Genomic DNA, 27,769 nt, shown 5'->3' on the forward strand with positions numbered 1-27,769 from the left:
AACGTGTATTTATTTTTGAGACAGAGAGAGACAGAGCATGAACGGGGGAGGGGCAGAGAGAGGGAGACACAGAATCCGAAACAGGCTCCAGGCTCTGAGCTGTCAGCACAGAGCCCGATGTGGGGCTCGAACTCACGGACCGTGAGATCATGACCTGAGCCGAAGCCGGACGCTTAACCGACTGAGCCACCCAGGCGCCCCTACCATGTATTTTTAAATGGAGCCAGTTTGAGGTGTTAACCTGATGTAGAACCTGATATAGATTCAATTTATTATAAGCAGAGATAGTCTTGTGAATAAAGAACAAATATTTTAAAGCAAACTTTTATTTGTTTTCCTTCTCATAAACCATCTGGATTTTTCAGTTTTGTTAAAAATTGGTAATTCATGGAAGAGTTATCGGTAAATAGGGAAGCAGGGACTGTTTTGGGAGCTGATTAGCCCGACTAACTGACAAGAGTCTTTGTCCGGCTCTATCTATTTTACTTGCGTTAATTTTGTTCCATCAGGAGAATGAGCAGGACACCTTGACAGCTATGATGGGGCAGAGCCACCTGGGCGGTAGAAATCCTGTAGGGTGTCCTCAAGAGGAGCTTTTGTATGCTGGGAATGAAAACAGGCCGACGAGTGGTTTTGCAGCTAGTGGGACTAGCAAGACGTGTGTTAGGTTCGGGTCGGAACCAGAGGAAGAGCCGAGGTTTGGTGACGTCTCAAACTAAAGAACAGCCTGCAAACAGGTCTAGTATGTGGAGGGACAGTGAGGTCTCAGCACAGCTGTGCTCATAGGACACAATCACTGTAGCTGTCATTGAGGCTGTAGAATGTCAGTCAACGGTATCCCTCCCTCCTTTAGCTTTTGAACCAATAGAGAAATGGCTGTTGACTCAACAGACATCCACACGGGCCGTGCTCCCGATGAAGCTAGTCTGGGGAACACAGTGCATACTTGAAGCAGCAGTGGTTTGCCTCCTCTTCTCCCACTGGGTGAAACTACACAGCTCCTCACAGAGAAAGCGTGTGGACCGTTGAGTGCATGAGTGGGGACATCGGGAAGAAGACGGGAGTCCAGTTTTCTGAGCAAAGGCAAGAATGTAGGGAGATAAAGGTGTTCCCCTAGAGGGCGCCTGGGTGGCTCAGTCAGTTAAGCCTCTGACTTCGGCTAGGGTCATGAGCTCACTGTTTATGAGCTCAAGCCCTGCATCTGGCTCTGTGCTGACAGTGCAGAGCCTGCTTGGGATTCTCTCTCTCTCTCTCTCTCTCTCTCTCTCCCCAAAATAAATAAACATTAAAAAATTAAAAATACAATTAAAATAATAAAATAAAATGATTTAAAACCAAGATCTAAGTTGTTCTTCCACAACAGTCTTTTGTATTTCACTTGATGAAAGAAATACACACACAAAGACATTTAGAACTGTTCATTTTCTTATGTCAAAATGTTGAGCTAAAGGGGAGGAAAATGATGAAATAATGGGGGGAGGGTGATTCTTACACATAGGTGTAAAACTTAAATTATGTTTGGTGTGAACTTCAGCCAGTTTGAATTGGTCCTGACAAAGTTCAGATAACTGCAAATGTAGTTGTTTTAATTTAGAATTAAGACTTTTTCTCTCATTTCTCATTAGCCCACAAATAAATAGGCTGAAGTGATTTTTCGCAGTGAATGCACCTTGATGGTAACAGAGTCCCGGAAGAAAGGGAGAAGGAAGGAAAGGGAATCATAGAAGTATCTTGAAGTGAGAAGGCTTGGAGGGAAATTTATACACAAGACCAAATGGTCAATGCGTATTAAACGGATCCCTGCTTTAAAAAAAAATGCCTTTGCCAACGCATCCAAGGACAAATCTAGGTTTCCTTTTGACCAAGAATCATTTTGGTTTCTTGATTTTGAGGATTCGTGGTTCCTTCTTGTTAAGAAGGCCTTGTTCTCCGTAGCCCTACAAAGGTGAATGTGGGAAAGAACAAAACCCCTGTCCACATGCTGACGCTGTAGGTGAAACGCCTGCTTCATAAATGCGTAGTCGTACCATTGGGTTTGGGGTACAACCGGAGTCCCGCTCATTACTTCTGTGTCTGATGCCTGACTGAGGGGGCCCTTTCCAATTTCACCGCCTTTTACGACCCTTGAGACGTGATTTTCCTCACTATCTCTAAGTCCTACAAGCACAGATCACCCATACCACAGAGCAGTGTGTAGCCTTGTGGACTGGCCAAGACATCACCCCCATTGACACCTCTTCATGGAAAGTTAATTATGTCGAAGCAACAGAAAAATCAATTAAGTTATGATCCCTTTATAGTTTTAACCATGTCCTACGTATTTCTTCCTCTCCCTTTCTTGAGAAGTGGTGTCTGATTGACTTCAGCCCCACTTGGGAATTTACAGGAGGGTAGTACACACCAAAATATGATGTGTTATTCACAGTGTTTTATTTTGAGAACTAACTAATGTTTACATGATGACGACAGTCTCTGGGCATTCACTAGCGATCTAATAAACCTCTTATCTCATTCAATAAGCATAGTCCAGTTCCAGTCATAATTATCAAGATAGAAAGCCAGCTGAGGGAACTATGAATCTTTACATGATAATAAACGTTGTTATTCAAATAGATTTACATGCCTTGAATTGAAATGAGCACGACCGTCTCAACAGTTAGACACATATTATGCTGTCTGAGACTGCCTCTAATCTGGGCCGCAGCAAATTTCCCTCCGTGCAATAGCAAGATTATTCTTAGTAAAGAGAGCTTGAACAGATGAAGATAATCATATGGTTCTCCTAAATTAAATCTGTTAAGAGTGCATAAAAGTGAATCACTGTATCTGTAAGTCTTTATTTGTCTCCATTGTTTAAATTCTATGAAATAGGACAAAAAAAATCACTGCTGTTTGAATCCTATCATGGGGATGTGCCTACAGTGAAGCTGTAAACACTTAGTAATATAATTGAAGGCATCTTGTGGTTTAGGAAGAGTTTGGTAACTGGAAAATGTGGAGGGATAAGCGCACCGTTTGACATTTAATGCATTTAGCATGATGGCGCCCTGCATGAAGGGACTCTCGATACATAATGGCAGTGATTGACTGGGTAGTGCAGGGGACCAAGAGTTGTTTCACTTATAACAATGCAGTTTCTTTAAAGAGACGTGACGTTTTTTCTTGTAATAATTTCTCAGAGGGGAAAAAGGATGTTAGCGAGTATTTGGTTATGAAATGCTTACTTTTTAAGATACGAGAAACATTTTAGTAGCAGAAGGAAATTTGTTTTTTGCCACATCATGCCAAATTATGTTGTATGAGCTATAGAGATACCCCAGTTCTTGGGAAGATTTTCCAAGGCCAGCTGAGATACTCTGTTTAAACAGCTGTTGAGCTAATGTGGCAGCATCAGATAATCGATACAAGCATAGACACTTGCTCTGGTTAATTGCCGATGCGAGCAGCAGCTGCAACATTATGTATCAAGCATCTCTTCTACTTGGAAGTGACATTATGTTTGGGCTTGTATAAAGTGAGGTAGACATAGGAGTCCGCCACTTTCTACAACTAGACAGTCTAAGAATACACAGAGCTCTATTGTCCCTTTACTGACTAATATCTGCATGGCCTGTTATAGCTGATAAAGGGTTTTCACATCAGTTAGCTCATTCGTTATTTTATTTGGCCCGACACTTTATTACCCACAAGTTACAGATAAGAAAATGAGGCATAAAAAGGTTAACATGATTAGCTTGAACTCCAGTGAAATTATGTCTGGAACTTAGATCTTCTGAATCTTTGTCTACTGGGGTGCTCTTTTGAGATCATATTTTTCTCATATTCTGGACGTTTAGCAGCACCTTCTAATATTTATTTAATATTAACTATGTGCATAGTATGTAATAATTGAGTATTAACTATTACCTAACCATAAACCCTATGATGTAGCTTGAACAATTGTTATTCCCACATTACACACAGGAAGCTGATGTTCTGAATAACTTCCTCATCGTGATGTGGCTCGTAATGGCAACAGGATTTGAAATCCAGTCAGTCTGATTAAAAAAGTACTAAGACATTGTTCATCCTCGCGGCATCCCCATCCCTTTCAATCAGTACCTCGCATACAATTACATTTTATCGTTTATTTTCATTGAACCATGTCATCGCATGGTAATAGTAGCTATTTAGAATATTGCATAGAAGTAGCTATTTGTGAACTACTTATCAATATCATCTTGCAAATATATATCCCAGAAACCAATCTAGGGATTGGTGGTGTCTGGACCTGTTTTCCCTGCTCATAATCCTTCTTTCTTTCATGGAACTTCCCTCTTCCTGACTGATTCCTAATTGTCTCTCAGGTCTCAGCATAAATAATAGTCCTTCCAAAAGTCTAGATCAAGGGTCCCTCCTACGTGCCCTCAAAGAATCCGTGTGTGGGGGCGCCTGGACGGCTCCGTCGGTTAAGCGTCCAACTTGGGCTCAGGTCATGACCTCATGGTCCATGGGTTCGAGCCCCACGTCAGGCTCTGTGCTGACAGCTCAGAGCCTGGAGCCTGCTTCGGATTCTGTGTCTCCTTCTCTCTCTGCCCCTCCCCTGCTCATGCTCTGTCTCTTTCTGTCTCAAAAATAAATAAAAAACATTTAAAAAAAATTTTTTTAAAAAGAATCCATGTGTTGATTACTTGTTTAATCACTTTTGTCCTCCTAACTGGAAAAGTCTTGTTCAATGTTTTATCTCCAGTCTACAAAAATACCTGTCACATATTAGGTGCATAATTTAGCAAATGAACTTATGACCACAATGACTTAAAATTAGCATCAAGTGAATATGATTTAAGAAATAGATGCGTGCATGTGGTGTTTGTTTCAAATTCTGAAAAATCCTGAAGAGTGTCTTTAGTGACCAGAGAAATTACATTAAATAATCGGAAGTCATTGGTAAGTTTACACGTGGGTGCAGATACTGTCTGCTTATGCCTGTGTCCAGATAGTAAACAAGAGAGATCCTGATGGGCTATCAGAGAACACTTGAAATTGGTGCTATTTTGTTATTTTTGTCTCCATAAACCATATCTGATACGGCACATTATTATTTCTTAATAATTAAAATACTTAAAGACTTTTAGTAGAAAATATATCATCCAGATATTTTGAATAAAAACGAAAGGAAATCTAACTGGGTTATACTGTCAGAAAACAGATCAAAAAGCTGGAGGTGTAGCAGAAAAGACAGCTTAACTAGCATCAGACAGCTTTCTAAGGGTGCTGTTGAGGAGCTCAGGTGTAGACTCTTGGTCAATGGCTTGCCAAACCTAAATTTGACAAAGGGTGCCATGCGAGCTTTCCCCTTCAAATACCAACCTTCAGTGAATCTGAGCTCTGTGACTGCTTAACCAAAAGAATATGGTGGAAATGACATTGTGCCATGTTCAGCCTAGGTCTGAAAAAACTGGAAGCTTCTCTTTCCACTCTCTCACAGTTGTCACTCTTGGGAAACATCTACCATGTTCTAATGAGGCACAAGCATCCCCTGGAAAGGCCGTGGTTGAGGAGAACCACAGATGTGAGCCTACTGCACTGGGCTCATATTCAGCCTCCAACTTGGCAGCCAGTAAGCCATGTTGAAAGTGAACCGTTCATCCTGTAGTTGGGCTATTTAAGCCGACTATACATGGAATAGAATAAAGCTGACCCACCAAGCCCTACCCAGCCTTGGACCAAACTTTTATTAAAATTTTGGCTGTTTTCCAACAAAGCAAGGAACTTCAGATATTCCATTTTATGAAATAGGAAGAGATCCATGTTATTATGGTAAACAAATCAGTGTAAAAACTGGACACCCTTTCATGAAAATGCAATACTCTTTAAGATATGCCCATGTAGCTAAACATGAAAGCCAGGTGAGTACTTACATGTAGGGGCAGGATTTTCTTAGGAACAGTCCTGTGATTACCCCCAACCTGTGAACAAATAAGCACATTAGGTCTCAGATCTCCATAAAGCATAGAATTAACAGAATTTCACTGAGAATCAAGGTTGCTTTGATGTGGGAAAATTTTGTAAACCACCCAGTTTCGTACTGAGGCAAGAAGATGGCTTTGCCATTACTTTTATAATGATCATTATTCCCCTGCTTATTGGCTGGAATTCACTAAATCACTTTTTTCCTTCTTCTGCTTCCTTCTGCCCCATATAAAATCCTTTCAAAAAAGAGTTAATTATTATTCATACAGTATCCGAATCAGAAACAAAAATATTTGTAAGGACTAAACAGTCATCTTCTTAAGGTCTTTTATTTTCTTTAAGTTCTAATTCACCTCCTAATAATGCTCTTTTTGCTTTAAAAACATTTGTAGATACAACTGGGCTAATAAGTGAACAGTGAACCCCTTCATGGAGTCTTTAGTGGTCTTTTCCTCGACAGAAGCAGCTTGCAATTGGGTCTTGCAGTTAGGTGTTCAGAGCTAAAGGTGTGTAAGATGTTTATGCTCTAAGGTGTGTCTGAGAGGCTCAGTCAGTTAAGCGCCCAACTGCAGCTCAGGTCATGACCTTATGGTTCGTAGTTCGAGCCCTGCATTGGGCTCTGCGCTGACAATTCAGAGCCTGGAGCCTGCCTCCCATTCTGTGTCTCCTTCTGCCCCTCCCCGACTTGTGCGTGCCCTTTCTCTCTCTCTCCCCGTCTCTCTCTCTCTCAAAAATAAATAAAAACTTAAAAAAAAAGAGTAGATACACTAAATCAAGCACAAATATATTTGTTTGTTTTTTGTGTACTAATCTCTTCCAATTTAACTTGCCAAAATAAATAGAAAATCACTCTCTGGTCGCATTCAGTATTTATTTTGTGATATCTCCCTCGGCTGTAATATTACATTCTCTACTTAAAAGTTTAAAAGAATGACTCCAGGGAAGTGTTCAAATATTCACATATTTCAATTGAAAATTGTGTTTATGTTAAAAAAAAAAAGAAATAGCCTGAGAACTTGGCTATTAGAGTCACATATTGAATTATCATTTCTCAAACTTTAACTTTGCGAGAAGTCTTTCTTATCTGCAAAATAAATGTGGCAGTGACAGACCTGAAGGTGACCCCCAGTGATCATCTAGCTTGTGGCATCCATGCTTTTGTGAAATCCCTTCCTCTTGAATGCCAGTGGTTCTGGTGATTGCCTTCCAACCAAGAGCAAACGGCAAAGGTGACGACAATATGTCTGCTGCTCCCTTGACCATTTACACGAGATTCCCCTTAACCACATGGTGGTAGACCACGTCTTCGGAGACGAGACCAAATATGGTCCTGTTGGCTTGATGGAGTAAGCAGCCAGGTTGAGGAAGCTCACATGGCAAGAACCATAGGAGGCCTCCAGTCAGCAGACAGATGAAAGCTGGCAGCCTTACAATTACAGCCACAAGGAAATTAATTCTGAAAACATCCACGAGAGCATGACGACTAATGCTTCTCCAGTCAAGCCTCCAGATGAGAGAGCAGCCGTGCCGACACCTTGCTGACAGCCTTGTGGGGCCCCGAGCAGAGGGCCCAGTGGAGCCAGCATGAGGTGATGGCCCACAAAAGTTGTGACATCATAGACACATGTTGGTTTAAGCCACTGAATCTGTGGTAATTTGTTACACAGCCGTAGAAAACTAATACGAGGTGCAATCTCTCCTATGCTTTCTGAGATAACAAATAAGACAATGTATGTCAAAAAGCCTGTTAACAATAAAGACTTTAAAAGAAAAAAAAACCATAATTCTTAAATAACTTGCAGAGAAACAGAATATAAGCAAAAGGGCCTCAGTATGTATATGTATATGTATATGTATATGTATATGTATATGTATATGTATATGTATATGTATATGTAATACATGTATGCATATACATGTATATATGTAATACATGTATAGTATATATGTAAATTCCAAAATAAGTATATGTAATATACATATATAAATTACAAAAAGTCCACACACTTTTTCATGGCAGAATCTTAACTTTGTGTTTGCCTTGTGTGTGTGTGTGTGTGTGTGTGTGTGTGTGTGTGTGTGTGTTTGTGTGTGTTCTTTCTTTTGGTATTTGCTTTTATAAGTATTAGATTTAGTTACAAATTTCCTCCCCACCAAGATGGTAGAAGTAAATGTTAAACATACCGCTCATTAAAGATGAGTCTTCTGATGGTGCATCAATGAAGGAGGAAGAGGTGGAGGAGGAGGAGGACAAGGAGGGGGTGGGGATAAGGAGGTAGGTGGGAAGAGGGAGGAGGAAGGAAGGCAAATGAGTTATCTAAAAACACAAATACTTTTTACCTTCCGAGTAGGGCCACAACATTTTGAAGCAGTTAGCAAAGACATCACTGTGTATTCAGAGTAAAACAATACCATAAGAAATGCTTATTAATTTGACATATATTTTTTTTTAATTGTGACCAAAAGTAAAGAAAGAAATGAATGCTTTTCTTATAAAGTGACTTTACTACTTAGCAAACATGTATCCTGGAACATGCCTGTTAGCATCTCTAAGCCTTAGTTTTTCCATCTAAAAATGGGTAAAGGAATGCCTACCCTTCTTTGTTTTATATAACTTGCAGATGAAGTCTGTGTGGTACCAACCAGAGCCTCTGGCTAATAGCATATATTCATGATATGGTAGCTCTTTTTTAGAAACCTAAGTCACCACATACATATTAAATGTAATCTACTAAAGTAGGCATGGAATATATAACACATTTTATGAATATTTTCATCAAAATGATTAATGCTTTCTAAAACATTTGGGTTTTTGAGGTCAAATTCTGATATTTTTAAAACTTGTAAACTTATAAATAAGGTCATTCCTTGATGAATTAAAAATGAAAGTTTAGATGAATTATATAATGAGAGTTTAGACTTCTTTGTCTCCCTATATCTCAGCACCCCCATGTATGAGAAACAAAGAACTTCTTGATTTTTTTAGATAACACTAGAAAATTATTACTGCTTTGTGTGCTCCATTGACTTTGCTATTACAACAAAGTTAATTTAGTAGTTGTAACAATAACTACTGGGTTTGACAGTGTTCCTGAAAATTCAAAATAAGAGTGATATAAAATGAAAAAAAATTTTTTTCATGTAAAAGTTCAGGTAAGGAATTCAGGACTGTTATGACACTCTCCGGGGTCAGGAACCCAGACTCTTTCTGTATTGTGGCTCTGCTGTGTATAGCTTTGAATTTGTGGTTCATGGTACAATGTGCATCTTACGAACAGAACAGTAGAGGAATGGATGAGGACAAAAGGCGACTGGAAGTTGCACAGGAAATTTCTGCTATATCCCCTTGGCTAACAAGGGGGGATATAGTTAGTCACAGGGCCACACTTGCCAGGGAGGCTGGGAATACAGTCATTTTTCCAGGTGCCACCTTCTCAGATATAAATCAGGAAATCTATGTTCCTAAAGGAGAGGAGATACTGAGAGACAACTCACAGCACGTGTTGTAACGTGAAGAAAGATATTTGTTCTCACTGGGATAACATCTGCATCAGTGATTCAATAAACAGTTTTAAGAGTGTAATATATATCTTCTAATAAGCATATATCTTAGTCATAATGAATACGTATCACGTCAAAGAAAAGAATGTGATAGTCTTTGAAGGATTTCATTCAACCATCTTCTGTCAGATTCTTTACCTACCGCAAACTCTTCCTGGAGCATACCCATGATTTATTGTAAGAGTCTCTTGGGATCTTAAATTGTCCTATGTGGGGAGGTACTTTAAGGACGTCACACAGGACAAAGAGGGAAGAGGCAGCTGGCAAGCATTTTGAGGACCCATCCATCTTCAACCATAGTGGGCCTACTATTTGTTTTATACATTTGTGTTCTACAAACCATTTCATTTAAGGAATGTATTCCATTTAAAAAAGAAAACATAAAATAGCTTTAGAAAACACACATTTTTCAGTTTCATAGCTTTACAGATGAGAAAATTAAAGCCTGGTTCACTTAAGGTATTTTTGGAGTATTCACTATGTTTTGCTATGCATAGCAAAGCATGTAGATATAAGTTGGAACAGTCCATGACTTCAGGCATTCTGCAGCCTGATGGTGAATGGAAATAACCAGTTCAAAGCCATAGAGCTGGTTAGTCTTTTGTTTTGATTGACAGTGGGCGGAGCCTATGAAAAGTTATAGTCTGTTATCTCCAAAGGCTACAAGGGAAAATCACTAAAGATGTATTTTTTAAGGGAAAATCATTTCATTACACAATTTAATATTAACAAACCATATTGGCTGTCACTCCTAATTGCCTTGTCCCTTTATCAAGTCTGGCTGCTGCTGAATGGTAAATTGGAAATGGTTAACATTAATTGAGTACCTAATATGTGCCTGACACTAGCCTAACATTTATTTATTTATTTATTTATTTATTTATTTATTTATTTATTTAGATGGTGGGGAGGGGCAAAGAGAGAAAGAGAGAGAGAATCTTAAGCAGACTCAAGCCCAGCATGGAGCCACACACAGGGCTGTATCTCACGACCATGAGATCATGATCTGAGATGAAATCAAGAGTCGGACGCTTAACTGACTGAGCCACCCAGATGCCCCTAGCCTAACCATTTTATATTCAATCCTTGCAACACTCTTATAAGGCAAATTCTATTATCACCCAATTTGGCCTGGGCTAGCTGATCCCTGAGAGGTTAAGGAACCTCCCCAAGGTCGCAGAGCTACTGAGAATTAAGGCTTCAAAAATATTTGTTGATTCATTGTTTTAACTCATGGAATAAGTTACATTCCATAAAATGCACAGATTTTAAGGGTTTCGTTCTGTGAGTTTTGACAGATCATCCCAATCAAATAGAACATTTCCAGAAATTTCCCTCATGCCTCTTTCCAGTCAATAACTCCTTTATCCCGAAGACAATCATCTCCTGATTTCCATTACCAACATTCAGTATTTTCAGCCTTTTTAGGCACTTTTTAGTGGCTAAAAAGTTAAATCAAATGAAATTGTATCTTGTTGTCTTAATTTTGTATTTTCCTTGTTATTAATGGTATTTGTCATCTTTTATATGACCATTTGCATGTCTTATTTTGTGAATAGTCTGTTCAAGTCTTCTGTTTATTTTTGAACTAGGCTATTTGTCTCTATAGCATTGACTTTTAAAAGTTCTTTATTCTGGAATTATTTGACAGATATATGTATTGCAAATATTCTTTCCAGTCTGTGGCATGTATATTCATGTTTAATAGTGTCTTTGGATGAGCAGAAGTTTTTAATGTTCTTTGAAGTTCAATTTATAAACGTCTTCATTTATGGTTAGAGCCTTCTGTGTCCATATAAGAAAGTTCTGTCTGTTCCAAGGTTGTAAAGATGTCCTTGTTTGTTTTATTCTAGAAGATGTATGGAGTGAGGAAAGGATTTAGATATTGATACTCAGTTGTTCAAGTGCCATTTGATACAAAGATTCTTCTCCTTCCCTCACTGAATTCCCTTGGCACATCTCTGTTATTTTTCCCCTTTTCTTTTCACTTTACTGAGAAATAATTTGTGTAAAATATACTGCCTCTATTTAAAGGGTACAATCTGAGGAGTTCTGACACATGTGTAAACCCATAAAACCACCACTACAATTAAGATAGAAAGCATTTCCGTTAACCTTTACGTTAGTTTGCTGGGGCTGCCATAACAAAGTACCACTGACTGGGTGATTTAAACAGCAGAAATTTATTTACTCACAATTCTGGAGGCTGGAAGTCCAAGATCAAGGTATTGTTGAGGTTGGTTTCCTCGGGGGCATCTCTAGTTGGTTTGTGGATGGGTTGTCTTCTCTGTGTGTTCACATGGCCTTTTACCTGTGAGCGTCCATGCCCTAATCTCCTCTTCTTATAAAAACAACAGTCATATTGGACTAGGACCCACCCTAATGGCCTCATTTTAACTTATTGCCTCTTTAAAATCCATATTTCCAAATATAGCCACATTCTGTAGGGGAGTTAGGACTTTGACATGTAAATTTTGAGAGGACACAATTCAGTCCATAAAACTCCTCCAAAGATTCCTCATGCTCTTATGTAGTGTTTTCCATGCTCTGTCCCACCCAAAGCTACCACTGATTTGTTTACTGCTGTAGATTTGTTTGCATTTTACGTAAGTGGAACATGTAGCATATTCTGTTGCATATTTTGCTTCCTTTACTCGCATCATTTTGAGAATCATCCGTGTTACATTTGTAAGTAACATGATACTTATTGCTGAATAATATTCCATTGGATGAATATGCCACATTTTGTTTATCCATTCATATTTTGACACGTTTCGGTGGTCTACAGTTGGTGGTTATTATGAATAAAACTATTACGAGCGTTAGTATACAGTTCTTTATGTGGACTCATGTTTTCATCTTTGTTGGGAAATTACGTAAAAATGAAATACTCAAATCATTTTCAGTTACGTCTAACTTTATCAAAAATGCCTGAAGCTTTCCAAAGGGGCTGTGCCATTTTATATTTGTACCAGGAGGGTATGTGTGTTCCTGTTGTTTTACATATCACCAATATTTGCTATGGGTGTTTTTAAAAATGTAATCTGTTTGAAAAACAGGTTGCTCAGTTCATTTGTAACATTGGCTTTTGTAGCAACTCCACACAATCTACAGGATAAAGGATCCTTCTTTCTTTTCCAGGACGATATTATCAGGTTTTAAGATATGGTCTGGGGCGCCTGGGTGGCTGGGTCGGTTAAGTCTCTGACTTCAGCTCAGGTCATGATCTCGCAGTCCGTGAGTTCGAGCCCCGCGTCGGGCTCTGTGCTGACAGCTCAGAGCCTGGAGCCCGTTTCAGATTCTGTGTCTCCCTCTCTCTTTGCTCTTCCCCTGTTCATGCTCTGTCTCTCTCTGTCTCAAGAATAAATAAACGTTAAAAAAAAAAAATTTTAAAAAAGATAGGTTCGATAAATATTTGTTGAGTAGATGAATATTTTGGTTCAAAGGATTTTTTCTTTATTATTTTCCCTGTTCACTATTTAATGACTGCGTTATTGGGCCTCGGCTCTAGTCACAGCACTGTGCTTAGCCTTTTGAGAAGCATAGGATCCTTAAATCCAGTGGAGGAAGATGGAGAACCATGTTTGCTACATGAGTAGAAATATATGCTTTAAAAGAGTTACAAGCCACATGCTCTGGAAAGTGACATAATCCCTGGGGAATGGCTGAGTAACAGGGAAATTGAGAAAAATTAAAAAATGAAAACCGCACTGGGCTGAGTCAGATGCCTTAGAACTGACCAATTACTGCTTATCTGTCTACTAAATTAAAAATAACCCTACTCAGGGACTTCTATTTTGAGAAATAAGAAATATTACTTGTAACAGTTGTCATTTTTCAGTAAGTCAGCATGTGTCGAGGACTGGGCAAAACTTTTTTAAATGTGTATTTATTTTGAGAGAGAGAGATAGAGAGCAGGCAGGGGAGGGGCAGAAAGAGACAGAGATAGCGAATCCCAAGCGAGCTCCACACTGCCAGCCCAGAGCCCGACGCGGGGCTCGAACTCATGAACCGTGAAATCGTGACCTGAGCCGAAACCAAAAGTCAGTTGCTTAGACGCTTAATCAACTGAGCCACCCAGCACCCCGGGGCCTGGCAAATATTAAAGTTGCTATTTCATTTAGTATTCACGAAAGCGCAATGAAGGAGGCCTTTGACCCCTTGCTTTTCAGAAGAGGTTTAGAAAGGTGGGGCCCATAGATAACAATTGGTGGAATTAGAATTCAACAGGTCTGTGAACTCTGAAGCTCCTCCTTCCCTGTATCATTTTTTGTTGCAGGTGCAGAGGAAAAGAAAGGAAGGAGACTCTGAGTGTAGGAGGGTTTTTTTTTTAATGTTTATTTATTTTGGGGAGAGAGAGTGTGGCAGAGAGAGAGAGAGACACACACACACAGAGACAGAGAAAGAGAGAGAGAGAGAGAGAGAGAGAGAGAGAGAGAGACTGAAGCAGGCTCCAGGCTCTGAGCTGCCAGCATAGCTCAAACCCATGAACCGCGAGAGCATGACCTGAGCTGAAGTAGAACATTTAACCAACTAAGCCACCCAGGCGCCCCTGAGTGTAGCAGTTTTAAGGACAGTTTTGCTGTCCTAGTATTATATTACAAATATAATTCTCAAAATTATTTTAACCCCTTAATTATATGACTTAAATGTTTGTGGCCCCAATCAAGAGGATATACTAAACGCAACACATTTGATAACTTGAAATAATCAGTAAAAGTACAGTTTAAGTAAAAGTACTGTTAAAATAATCCTTTATTTTATATTATTTTTTATTTTTTTAAATTTACATCCAAATTAGTTAGCATATAGTGGAACAATGATTTCAGGAGTAGATTAAATAATCCTTTTTAAAAACTGGAAACACCAAGACTTCGTAGTAACATTTTGGTAAAACAGGATTTGCAATTTAAAAAAAAATTTTTTTAACATTTATTTATTTTTGAGAGACAGAGAGAGAGAGCGCGAGTAGGGAAGGGGCAGAGAGAGAGGAAGACACAGAATCTGAAGCAGGCTCCAGGCTCTGCACTGACAGGCTGACAGCAGCAGGCCTGATGTAGGGCTTGAACCCACAAACCGTGAGATCATGACCTGAACCAGATCATGACCTGAACCGAAGTCGTACGCTTACCCGACTGAGCCACCCAAGCACCCCCGGATTTGCAACATTTTTAGACAGCAGTGTATATGCCCACCTATGTAAAGCAGACTATAGAATTTATTTAGATAATTCAGGGGGGTGGAAAACAACCTCTTTTGCTTTAACAGCTTATCTGGATCTGGGTCAGAATGATATTTGGATAAGAATTAGCCAATGAAGTACTTCAATTTTCCACTTGATTAGACATGGAAGACATAGCAAAAATGACTTGTAGATTAGTCCTACAATTTTTAAAAGTAAATTTTCAGACTCATAATTTACAGATTTAAACACTTGCTTTTCATGCCATTGAGTCCTTTTTTTTTTTCTGAATTTCTGATTTACATGCACCATATAGGTGTGTTTAAATACTATTCCTCTTTATGATTTTCTGTTGGTGGTGATATTATCAGGGAAAATCCCCAAACGTCACCTCTGGTTGCAGTTTTCCAGTCGTTTACCAATTCCAACAACGTGAGTCCCTGCATCATAACAACACCCGTGGATTCCACAGGCCAGTGGCTCCAAGGTTTGAATTGAAGTAATTTCTCACTTGAGACCCGGGATGCAGCTGCTGCTACAAACTAGTGAGATTCTATGGTGGTCAAAATGCTGTTGCAATGTTTTTTTTTTTTTTGCTTTGTTTTGTTTTTTTTTTTAAGTGCTTTTCAGTATGAACTTGGAAAACTGTATTTACCCTAGGTCAACGATTGGCAAACGTTCTCCATAAAGGACCAGAATAGTAGGGATTTTAGGTTTTGCAAGCCACTTCCTCTGTGTTGAAACAACTCAGTTCTGCCCTTGCAGTACATAGACAACAGACACATGAGCGACCATGGCCGTGTTCCGATCAAGTTCACGTGCACACACGGAATCCTGAATATCACTTACTCTTCATGTGCCATGAAACACTCTTCTTTTTGTGCTTTTTAACCATTTAAAAATCTAAAACCATTGTTTTTGCTGTGTAAAAACAAGCCCTAGGCCGGAGTCAGTGAGCAGACCACAGATTGTTTCCCCCTGCTATAGACGCTCAGATAATTTATGTATTGTCTTGATTGTGTAATCAATATTGAGCTAAAAAAAGGAGGAAGTTTTATAAAAAGCAGCCAAATGATCCTTTATTAAGACATGTATTTCACCACTGTTCTGACATTTTTTTCAGATATCTTTCTCCCATTCTTTACATCGGAGAGATTAAATACATTTTGGGGGGAATTCTCTCCCTGACATGGCTGCCGTGTGATATGCAGTCCCTTTTAAATCTTGTAGCCTGGAGACCTTTTTACCCCTGTATAAAAACCATTAATAATAAATGCTTTAACCATGCATCTGTTAAAACACAGTATGCAAGGATGAACCAATTAACATTTTATATTTCCTAAGACTCGAAAGCGGCAACATTGAATCTGCTTTGTAATGGCATAAATTCACTGGCACACTTGTTTCTATTTTCGGGATGGGTACAGCAATAGCGTTCAATACCGATGCTGTGAGGAGTGTGGCTCAGCTAACACATTGATTTCATTATGCTGAATTCCCATAGTCATTGGAATTCAGTCATTGGCTTTATTACTTATGTTATCTGGTTATGGTTTGAGATCAAGAAGAATATTGTCAATGGGCTTTCTATAATCTCCTCGTACAAAACGAGGACTTATCAGATAAAGTAGTATCTTATATGATAATTATAGGAATTGTTACATAAATGTTTTCATTGCTTCTTGGACTTTGAAATATTAAGGCATGCAAAAGAAATATCTGTGTGATGCACAGTTTCATTTCATCCTAGACTTTGCGGCAGGGAATCCTACTCTGGGCAGTGAAATGAATGCAAATGGGCCCTAACCCCTATGTCACTCCTCTGTCCCCAGACTGTGCCCATGTTAGCTTTATCTCTTACCATTGCATGTGCTTTAAGTAGGTCAGTGCTTCCTGAACCAGCCTCGAAAGGCTATTGATAGAGCAAGGAAGCAATGTCTCCATGTTTAGTTAATGGTTATCCACGATGAAATGGATTTCCTTTGCAACCAGGGACTCTTCCAAGCCTCAAGTATGCCTCAGTTCATTGTCGGTCTCCACCAGCCACAGCGTGTGATCAGTGCTTCCCGTGGCTGTCCCTCCAGAGACTGCCATGTTCTAAGGATGGGTGGCTACTGTCCCGGATGGAAGAGACACAAGACACTGTTTTTGTTAGAAGTGGTCAGGAATGTTGGAGAGTTAAAAGGGGAAAGCCATGAAACCTTCACAATTATTTCATTATACCCTGCCTCACTTCAAAAGGATTTGACAAGTCTGCAACAATACGTTGAGGCTAAAAACAAGAAAAACCTAATAAGATGAGGAAAGAGGTCAAAGGAAAATCAATTGAGGAAAATAAGATGAAAGCAAAGGTAAAATTAGTAAACCTAATATTTATTATAAGTTATGTAAAGTTTCCAGAGTTGGGCCACAGATTTGACTCTCTAAAGTTTTCCTAGTCCTCTAAAATTGAAAGAAACCACCTGAGTGACTCAGTCGGTTAAGCATCCGACTCTTGATCTCAGATCAGGTCATGATCTCACAGTTTGTGGAATTGAGCCCTGCATCTGACAGTGCAGAGTCTGATTAGAATTCTCTCCCTCTCTGTCAGCCCCTCTCCCGTTTGCAGTCTCTCTCTCAAAATAAATAAATAAGCATTAAAAAAAAAATGAGAAAAACCCGATTCCCAGTATCCATGGAGTATCCTACAGAGAAACAGATTAACAAACAAACATAACCTCCAAGATGGGTCCTCGGCCGAGGATTGAAATACGACGTGGGCGACTATATTCCAGCCATGCTGGTCTGCACTGAATTTCTCATGTGAAGTTGGAAAACCAAGGCTGATAAATGTCGTCCAGTTCTTGGTGTCAGTTCTTTATCCTTCTTTTACTTTGATACATGTGTCATTTTGATCAAAGGAATATATGGCTATATTTAGAAATCAAACATACAGATGGCCTCATGATGAAAACGCAACATCGTGTAGGGTGAGGATATGAATCCCCTCCTTCGCCTTCTCTCTCAGCTCCACCTTTGCCATCCAATTCGTAACCTTTATGCCTTTACTTTTACATTGTCCAAGCTGCATGGCATGTATGTTTGGTTACAGAACCATGATTTCAATCATCTGCCCAATTTCAGTAGTATGATTGTAAGGTTGCAAGTCAAGTGAATGTTTACATCACCATGACTACGATGGATTTTAAATGCATGCATTACGCTTAGAGGTGCAGGGGAAATGAAATTGCTTATTCCCCATAACGGATGTGATCTTCATCACGAACCCTGACCCTTCCATGGAGGTGTGAGTGTATGTTCTTGATTAATCAATGTCATTGTGTCGTGGGTCCCTAAGATGGCTTTGCATGTCTAGGTTCGGTAAATCACTGGAAGGGCTTACAGGACTCGGTGTATCGTCCTACACACGAGTAAGGTTCATCCTGCCAACAGGATGCAAAGTAGCAGATGGAAAAGACATGTGGTGTGAAGTCTGGAGGAAACCACAGGCAAGTTGCCAAGAGCCCTTTCCCAGCAGAGCCGCACAGGACGTGCTCGTTTACCCAGCACCCAGGCTTTACTGGAGGCTGGTCACTGTATACCCCTCCCTAGCACAGACCACAATTCCAGACTCCCAGGGGATAAGGGGTTCAGCACAAACCAGGTTGTTCCTACAGACAGTTTTCATGCTGCATACCCTCTGTGTAACTAAGCCAATGGGAACACTCCCCAAGTGCAAATTCCCAAGTGTCATCCCAGGGCCACCGTGGAAGCAGCCTCCCTAAGGACAGCAAGTCTCCGGCTTTTCTGCAGTCGCTTACAACCTTGCGGTTGAAGCAGTGGCTTTTGGTGTTAATGACCTATGAATCCAGATCGTAGCTCCTTTTGAGGTTTGGTTCAAATGGCCTCTGTTGAAGTTTGGCTTAGAATCTTTAAGGTAGATGCTCAACGTCCCAGATTCCCTCTGCTCTCCCCTGTTTTTCTCTAAATTATGTGGGTGCACGTGTAAGTGCGTGGGTCTGTGTGTGTATGGTGTGCCTGTGCGTGGTCTGTGGTGTGGTTGTGTGCATGTGTACACGTGAGTGGGTGCGGGTGTGTGGTACCCATGTGTTAGAGCGTCTGATGTGTGTGCACGTGCGTGTGTGTGCTTGGTGCACCTGTGTGTGCGTACGTGTGCTGGTGCAGGGGGAGGGGAAGCGCGCACTCCCGGAGACGCAGGGATGGCTGAGATCCTCGCGTGCTTTCCGAGTTTGCACTGGTTTGTGCGGCATCATGGCCAGGAGGCCGCTTGGTCTGGCTCGTGGGGCAAGGTGGTCCTGGTGCTGACTGGTGGTGACCAGTTTCACTGCTCACAGAAACCTCTGGCGGAGTCCCAATGTCTTTGGGAGTAAAATCACCACGGCGGCCATCCCTTGGCCTTAACCTTTCTCTGCCTGGCCGGGCACAGGCCCTATAACACGCCTGCTGGAAGCGCTGTCATCACCACAGCCGGTGACACCACCCTTCTGTCCTCCTCCTTCTCTGCCGTGTCTACAGAGACACCACCCATCTGTCCCGAGGCTCTTGCCCAGAGCCGTACGTTGGATGAGGCCAAAAGGCTGGGCCTCTCCCTGCCTTCCCTCGAGCTGTCTGACATTCCCCTGAACTCTTAGACCTTCTAGCACACGTGTAAATTCGACAAATCTGCGTGTCCCCAAATCACTCCTCACCATTCTCCCACTTATTTGACAATTCAGTTAGGTAGAGAATTTTAGGTTGAAAACTCTTTCCTCTGATCTTTAAAGGTATTTGTGCTACTTAAAATTTCTATTTCGATTTTTGTTTCTAGTTAGGGGATCTGACCTTTCTCTCTAGAAGATTTTAGGATCTTCCATTTATGAAAATTCTCACTTTCCCACTGTTGGCTGCTCCAGGCGTCACTCTGTTGTGGCCCATGCCTTCCTCTTGAGTCTTCAGACTTGCTGTGGTCCCACAGGGCACAGAGGCCCCTCCTCTGCTGCAGCCTGTTGCAGATTTCCAGAAACGCATGGAAGTTTCTTCTCAATCAATACTCTGTCTTCTGTTCTCCTTGGTATTATGGGTTTACACCAAGCTAGTTTTTAAATGTAGTTTTCGTGGTGCCTCAGGAGAGAGTGGGGGAAATGTGTCCGCTCAGCCTGCCGGCTGTGACAGGTGGCCCTTCCCGGTATGCCGCCACGTGGTCCACGACTGCCCCCGAAGAATCCTTTTGAATGTAATTGCGTAGATGTTTTCATGTAAAAGTCATCATTTGACATTGCAGTGAACTTAAGAAAAGTAGTTAAGTTTTCAAACCATTGAATTAACCACAGTGGGGAGACGACTACGTGTGAATGTACCACATGTTTGGATCAATATGCTAAACATCATCTTAGTGTATTTAAGAAAATAGTTTTGATTCACCAGATCTCCCAATAGGATCTTGAGAACTGCCAGGTTCTGTGGATTACATTTCAAAAATCTTTGGACGACATATTACTGTTCATTATCATTTTATAGTAGAAATAGATTTTAGAAAACATACTAGGGAGTACCTTTGTGTTACAGTTCATGCACCAAGTACATGTTTGTTTTTCTCAAAGGGTCCATCTTGCTGGGACGATGTCTTAATCCCAAACCGGATGACTGGTGAATGTCAAACTGCAAGCTGTCCTGGGACTACAGCCGTAAGTACCCAGTCAAGTCCATTTCTTTTCTTTTTTTTTTTTTTCATTATGACATCTTCAGGGTTTAGTAGGAAATGAGAATAGAGACAAGAATGCTGACTTTTCTTCCATATGATAGTATCCAGCAAAAGTGTTCTCTGATTCAAAGCTTTTATAATAGTCACCCAAAATTCTACCTTTTTCATTGCTTTCCAGTGTCACTTTCCCAGAGGCTTAACCACTTTAGGTGACTATGTTGAAATATGTCAATTTAAACTTCTTAAAAAGTGAAATTCATGGAATATGAGGAAGAGCCACTTCAGAGCCTAGAAAAAGAAAATAACAAAGATATAAGGTCAATCTTTGTGCCGATCCTGTGATATTTTGTATTTACATTCCCACATCATTCAAAATGGCTTTCTTTCTTCATCTCTACCTTTCCTTTTCTGACACAGCAGGCTACTAGAAAATCTAGTATGGATGAACAGCTATACAACTGAATTACCACCTTCTGTTCTCTGCAATCCCTTTGCTCTTTGCAAACCTGGGGCATATCTTGATGTTTCGCATAGAAGAGGTATTTCTTGAAAGAGACTCTGAGTCCTGAAGTGATTTTCTAAATAATTTTATATCCCAATCAAGTTGGTAATTTGTGTATTGTTTTACTTTTTGCCTCAAAAATTCCTGGATCTATCATAATCTGATTTTATGTATCTCCTGAGCTGTAAATACCGTTACGGTACCAACACAAATGTCAATGTTAGTTCACAAACTGTCACAGCCAGCTGGGAGTTGGTATCTTCTCTAAGGAACAAAGTCTGTCAGTGGCAACAGGTACGGTGTTGGGAGCTACAGCTATTAGGCGCGTCTTCTCTCTCCGATTTGCAGGGTGATTGCAAAGTACCGAGGTAGCAGTGAGCAGCCCAAGCAATCACTCTCCATCAAACAGGGCCGAGGACCATGAACAGATTTTTATTAATGCAAATCCTGAAGAAAAATAATGACTTGTGTGTCACTCGCAGGTATTGAGGCATAATACACTCTCGTAAGTTTACTACTGGGATGAAGTTAGAGTGTATATATTTATGGAGCAGAATTCTTAAATATAATGAGATATACATACATGCATACAAATGCAATGTGTGTATAATACACACATTGTGGCTGGGCATGAACCCCACTTAAAAAAATCCATGAAGCGAGGGAGCATTGCTCAGAAACTGCCAACGGTGCCTCTCAGGTCCCCTTGGCCACCCTGTGAGTTCCGTGCCTAACCTAGTAACAGGCAGGGGAGACACAGGGGCCACCTTCTTTGACAATGTGGGTGGCGGATGTACATCCCAGCAGAGCCAGGATGGAGAGGAGGTAGCTTCTGTTGTGGGCTCTGGGCTCCAAAGAGCTCTGCCCAGGGAGGACAGGGAATGCAACACAGCCCCTGCAGGCTTGCATGCAAATGGCTCTCATAGTCCCTCCCCACTGTGACTCTGGTGCCTAGAGTTGAATTATGACTGAAGGCTTTCTTGCAAAGGCTGTTCTCCTAAGGTTCCACCCAGGTGTGAACACATTTCTCCAGAGCAAGGACACAGGTATGCTGAGGGGTTCCCACGTTCCCATGGTCAAAGACCTTCTCTGGTCTGAACTACCAAGTGTATCTCTTCTGCTGGAAGCATGCCACATTGACTGCACTCATAAATCCCTACCAGCGTGTCACCTTCTGGTCACTGGTGTCACAGGAGCTACAGAAGAAGGCTTTCCCACTCTGAGGTCTTTCTACAATGAGGACTTCGGGAAAGAGGTGGGAGCTTTGGATCTCTTAGACTCATTGCAGTCAGACACCTTTCTGTGCTTAAAACTTTCGGTGCCAAACAAGGAGGGCATTTGGAATGAAGGCTTCCTCACTGGTGTCTCACATGGAAGACTTTTCCTTGCTGCGTGGTTTCTGAGGACACCTCACACTCCTGATTGTGTGGGGTTGTGTTCCTGTGAATTGTCAGGTGGTAATTAAGAGCTGCTTACCTTGGAAGGCCTTTGTAAACACCTTGAATTTGAAAGTTCAAGGCTGGGTCTCATATGGCTAGACCAAGTCAAGTCCTTGCTGGCCAGCACCCAGGCCTCCTCCCCACACCTCTGTTGTGGGACCATGTGGGGTTGGCGACATCAAGCCCCAGTGGGAACAAGCAAAATTATGCAGGGCACACACCATAGATGCCCCAGGGCCCTTGTCCAAGAGCCTCTCTTCTCCCACGACAGACACACAACCACACCCTCAAAGGTCATTGGTCCCGGCCAATTTCAGCATCTCCGTGGCCATCATTGGAGCCTTGGTCTGGGGGCCTCCTTGGAAGCCGCCCCATGTAACGTCATGGGAAGCAGTGTCTGGCCCAGTGATCTGCTCAGACCAGAGCTTTTCAGCATCAAATCCTTTAGACTGAAAACACGTTCGAATTGCCTAGGAAAATCATCCAGGGGATTGAAGTAAAATACAGATGTCAAATTAGTTTTAAAAAAGAAAAAGAAGAGGGTAGAGTAGAGGCAAGTAGGACAAATAAGAAGTGTGTACGTGTACATACACACACACACACACAATAGAATAAAACCATATACAACAGTGACAAAACAAAATGTAAATGTGCTAACAAAAGTTTAAAAGACAAAGATTCTAAGACTGGATTAAAAGAAGAACGTCCAGCTTTATGCGAGACACAAGGTATATACCTAAAACATGAGAACAAAAGCACTGAAAGTTAAAGAATGGACAATGACATACCAGGCAGACATTAACCAAAGGGCAGCTTTTGAAACCATTTTAATTGCATATAAAATCAGTTTTGGGGGAAACAGCATTATTAAAATTTTTCATTTTTCTTTTTTTTTAAGTTTTTATTTTAATTTCAGTTAGTTAACATACAGTGTTATATTACTTTCAGGTGCACACTATAGCGATTCAGCACCTCTGTACAACACCCAGGGCTCATCACCACAAGCACACTCCTTAATCCCCGTCACCTATTTCCCCCCATCCCCCACCAGCTCCCCCTGTTAACCATCAGTTTGTCCTCTGTAGTTAAGAGTCTGTTTTTTAATTTCTCTCACTCTCTCACTCTCTCGATCTCTCTCTCTCTTTTCCCTTTGCTCCTTAGTTTTGTTTCTTAATTTCCACATATGGGTTAAATCCTACAGTATTTGTCTTTCTCTATGACTTGGGTAGTTTAGCATTATACTCGGTAGATCCGTCTATGTCCTTGAAAATGGCAAGATTTCATTTTTTGTGGCTGAATAATATTTTATTGTATATCTATGCCACATCTTTTTAATCTATTTATCAGTGAACACTTGGGCTGCTTCCGTATGTTGGCTATTATAAATAACGCAGCTATAAATATAGGGGTGCATATAATTTTTTGTATTAGTGTTTTGTATTTTTTGGGTAAATACCCAGTAATAGAATAACTCGATGTAATGGTAATACATTTTTAACTTTTTGAGGAACCTCCATTCTGTTTTCCACAGTGGCTGCACCAGTTGGCATTCCCACCAACAGTGCATGAGGGTTCTTTTTTTCTCCACATCCTCACCAACCCTTGTTGTTTCTTGTGTTGTTGATTTTAGCCATTCTGATAGGTGTGAGGTGATAGATCATTGTGGTTTTGATTTGCATTTCCCTGAGGTAAGCGATGATGATGAACATCGTTTCTTGTGTCTGTTGGCCATCTGGATGTCTTCTTTGAAGAAATGGCTGTCCAAGTCTTCTTCCCAGTTTTTAAATGGATTAATTGTTTTTTGAGTGTTAAGTTGTATAAGTCCTTCATATATTTTGGATACTAAGCCTTTATCAGCTATGTCATTTGCAAATATTTTTCTCCCATTCTGTAGGTTGCCTTTTGGTGTTGATTGTTTCCTTCGCTATGCAGAAGCTGTTTATTTTTATGTAGTCCCAATAGTTTATTTTTGCTTTTGTTTCTGTTGCCTCAGGAGACATATCTAGAAAAAAGTTTCTATAGCTGATATCAAAGAGGTTACTGCCTGTGTGCTTTTCTAGGATTTTTATGGTTTCAAGTCTCACATTTAGGTCCTTAATCCATTTTGAGTTTATTTTTGTGTGTGGTGTAAGAACATGGTCCAGTTTCTTTCTTTCACATGTTGATGTCCCATTTTCCCAGTACCATTTGTTGAAGAGACTGTCTTTTTCCCATTGGATATTCCTTCCTGCTTTGTTTTGATCACTACAGCTTTGTAATATACCTTGAAGTCTGGAATTGTGATGCTTCTAGCTTTGCTTTTCTTTTTCGAGATTGTTTTGGCTATTTAGTATATTTTGTGGTTCCATACAGATTTTAGAATTGTTTGCTCTAGTTCTGTGAAAAATGCTGTTGGTATTTTGACAGGGATTACATTAAATGTATAGATTGCTTTGGGTAGCAAAAACAATTTAATAATAATTATTTTTCTAATCCATGAGCAGGGACTACATTTTCATTTCTTTGTGTCATCTTCAATTCCCTTCATCAATGTTTTATAGCTTTCAGAGTACAAGTCTTCCACATCTAATCTTTGGTGAGATTTATTCCTAGGTATCTTATTATTTTGGGTGAAATTGTAAATGGGATTTTTTTTTTAATTTCTCTTTCTGCTGCTTCATTATTGGTGTATAGAAATGCAATAGATTTCTGTACATTGATTTGTATCTTGCAACTTTCCTGAATTTGTGTATCAATTCTGGTAGTTTTTTGGTGGAGTCTTCTAAGTTTACTATGTGTAGTATCATGTCATCTGCAAATAGGGAAAGTTTTACTTCTTCCTTATTGATTTGGATGCCTTTTATTTCTTTTTATTGTCTGATTGCTGTGGCTAGGACTTCCAATAGTATACTGAATAAAAGTAGTGAGAGTGAACATCCTTTTCTTGTTCCTGATTAGGCGAAAGCTCTCTGTTTTTCCCCACTGAGGATCCTTTATCTGATTTTGGTAGGATTTTGCCTCACAGAATGAATTTGGAACTTTTCCTTCCTTTTCTGTTTCTTGGGAATAGTTTGAGAAGACTCGGTGTTAACCCGTCTTTAAATGTTTTCTAGAATTCACCTGTAATGCCATCTGGTCATGGACTTTTATTTGTTAGGAATTTTTTGATTACTGATTCAATTTCTTTGCTGATTTTTGGTCTGTTCAAATTTCCTATTTCTTTCTGGTTTAGTTTTGGTAGTTTATATGTTTCTAGGAATGTATCCATTTCTTCTAGGGATCCTTCTAGGTTTATGAATTTGTTGGCATAGAGTTTTCATGATATTCTCTGATAATTGTTTGTATTTCCATGGTGTTGGTTATTATTTCCCCTCTCTCATTTGTGATTTTATTTATTTTTGTCCTTTCTCTTTTATTCTTGAGGAGTCTGGTTAGAAGTTTATCAATGTTATTGATTTTTTTCAAAGAATTCACTCCTGGTTTCACTGATCTGTTCTATTATTATTTTAGTAAAACCATCTGTTAAATCCATCTGTTCTAGTGTATCATTTGAAGCCATTGTTTCTTTGTTGATTTGCTGTATAGATGGTCTGTCCATTGAGTGGGTGTGACAGTCCCCAACTACTATTGTGTTGTTACTAATTAGCTCCTTTATGTTTGTTATTAACCGTTTTATCAATGTTGGGTGCACAAGTATTTACAATTGTCATATCTTCTTGTTGGATTTTCCCCTTTATATTTTTTGAGAAGTGTTAATATTCTGTATTTAATATCATGCATAAACCACCCCAACATGCCTTTCATTAAGCAAAAGGCAACATTTTAAATGCAAGGAATTTTAACTCAATTGGCAGAGTTAAGACTAAAAGGAGAAAGGAGACATTGTCAGCTTATCTTTAGCCCTTGCCTTTAATAGGCTAACAAACACAACTTGAAACACAGCTGAGCCTTGCTGTTCTGATAGAGTGAACCTTCACCCTCAGTATTTAAATATATTAATATAACCAATTATATAAATCTATAAAACCAATCTCCTGTAAGCTTAGAGATGGCATTTACCAGCTCTGTGAAAAGCTGAACACTGCCAATCACATATTCGTTTAACCACGAGCCAATCTTATTTAAATCAGGACTGTCCAAAAGAAATATTCTATCAGCCATTAGTGATCTGAATTCGGGTGTACGAGATCAATTTAAATATGGTACACATATAAAAAAGTCATGAGACATTTTTGTTTTGTAATAAATAAAGCAATGGCCAACTATTACTCCTTAGTAGCTTTTTTAAAAAAAGCTATCAAGTCTGCTCTTTCCCCTGCCTTCTTAATGCCAGCAAAGATCATTTTTGTTCTTGGGATATACTTCTTGGGATTCTCCAAATACTCCATCAGTGTCTCCTCTCCCCAGGAGATGCCTGTGTTCTTGTTGGTATCCGTGTAAGAAAATCCAGGGGCTTGACCTGTCTCTTGCCCAGATAAACCATGGATATTTGGCCCAGCTTGTGATTGCCTCCATTTTCCATGGTATGACACTGGGCACACTTCTGAACAAAAATCTTCTTGCCCTTTTCAACATAACCCATGTTTAAATTGCTCTTTGGTCATGCATGAAACAAAGGTGCCTACTCACAATCCAGATGTCCCACTCTCTCTGGATTTCCCCCTTTACTATTATATAGTGTCCTTCTTTGTCTGTTGTTAGAGTTTTTGTTTTAAAGTCTTTTTTGTCCAATATATATATTGCTACTCCAGCTTTCTTTTGCAATTCATTTGCACGATAGATGGTTTCTCCACTTCCTCACTTTTAATCTGATGGTGTCTTTAGGTCTGAAATGAGTCTCTTTGTAAGGAGCATATGCATGGCTCTTGTTGGGTTTTTTGTTTTTACTTTTTTGTTGTTTGTTGTTTTTGTTTGTTTGTTTGTTTAATCCACTCTGTCTCCTTATGTCCTTTGATTGGAGCATTTAGTGCATTTACACTCAAAGTAATTACTGATAGATATGTTATGTATTGCCATTTTATTACTTGTTTTGTGGTTGTTTCTGAACATTTCCTCTGATTCTTGTATTTCCTTCATGTTTTGCTGATTTTCTTTAGTGATATATTTGGATTTCCTTCTTTATACTTTGCATATTTGTTAGTGGTTTTTGATATATGGTTACCATTAGGTTTGTGTATAGCATCTTCTACATACAGCAATCTATATTAAGTTGACGGTCATTTAAGTTTGAACCCATTCTTTGCTCCTCTCCTCCCACATTCTATGAGCATTTCTTTTGTGAGTTCCTTGACTGAATTCTTACAGAAATATTCATTTTTGCTGATTTTGTGTTTCCTACCTTGATATTGTCACTTTTGGTCCATCCTTTCCACTCAAAGAGTCCCCTTTAATATTTCTCACTGGGCTGATTTAGTTGTCATGAATTCCTTTAGTTTTTGTTTATCTGGGAAACTCTTTATCTCTCCTTTTATTCT

At 39.9% G+C, this 27,769-nt stretch overlaps 1 protein-coding gene and 1 pseudogene across 2 annotated transcripts in view; one reads left to right on the forward strand and one right to left on the reverse strand.

The window, feature by feature from the left end:
• Positions 1 to 27,769, forward strand: part of PRKN (parkin RBR E3 ubiquitin protein ligase) — a 1,337,794-nt gene that overhangs the window by 632,596 nt on the left and 677,429 nt on the right. For both annotated transcript variants that reach the window (XM_019412860.2, XM_019412859.2), the window contains exon 5: positions 20,275 to 20,358. In XM_019412860.2, coding sequence (XP_019268405.2) covers positions 20,275 to 20,358 — 84 coding nt within the window. The remainder of the gene's footprint in view (positions 1 to 20,274; positions 20,359 to 27,769) is intronic.
• On the reverse strand, positions 26,429 to 26,877 carry LOC109245486 (cytochrome c-like; annotated as a pseudogene).

This window comes from Panthera pardus, unplaced genomic scaffold (genome assembly GCF_024362965.1).
Source record: "Panthera pardus isolate Hobbes unplaced genomic scaffold, ASM2436296v1 HiC_scaffold_17, whole genome shotgun sequence".
Classification (NCBI taxonomy): domain Eukaryota; kingdom Metazoa; phylum Chordata; class Mammalia; order Carnivora; family Felidae; genus Panthera; species Panthera pardus.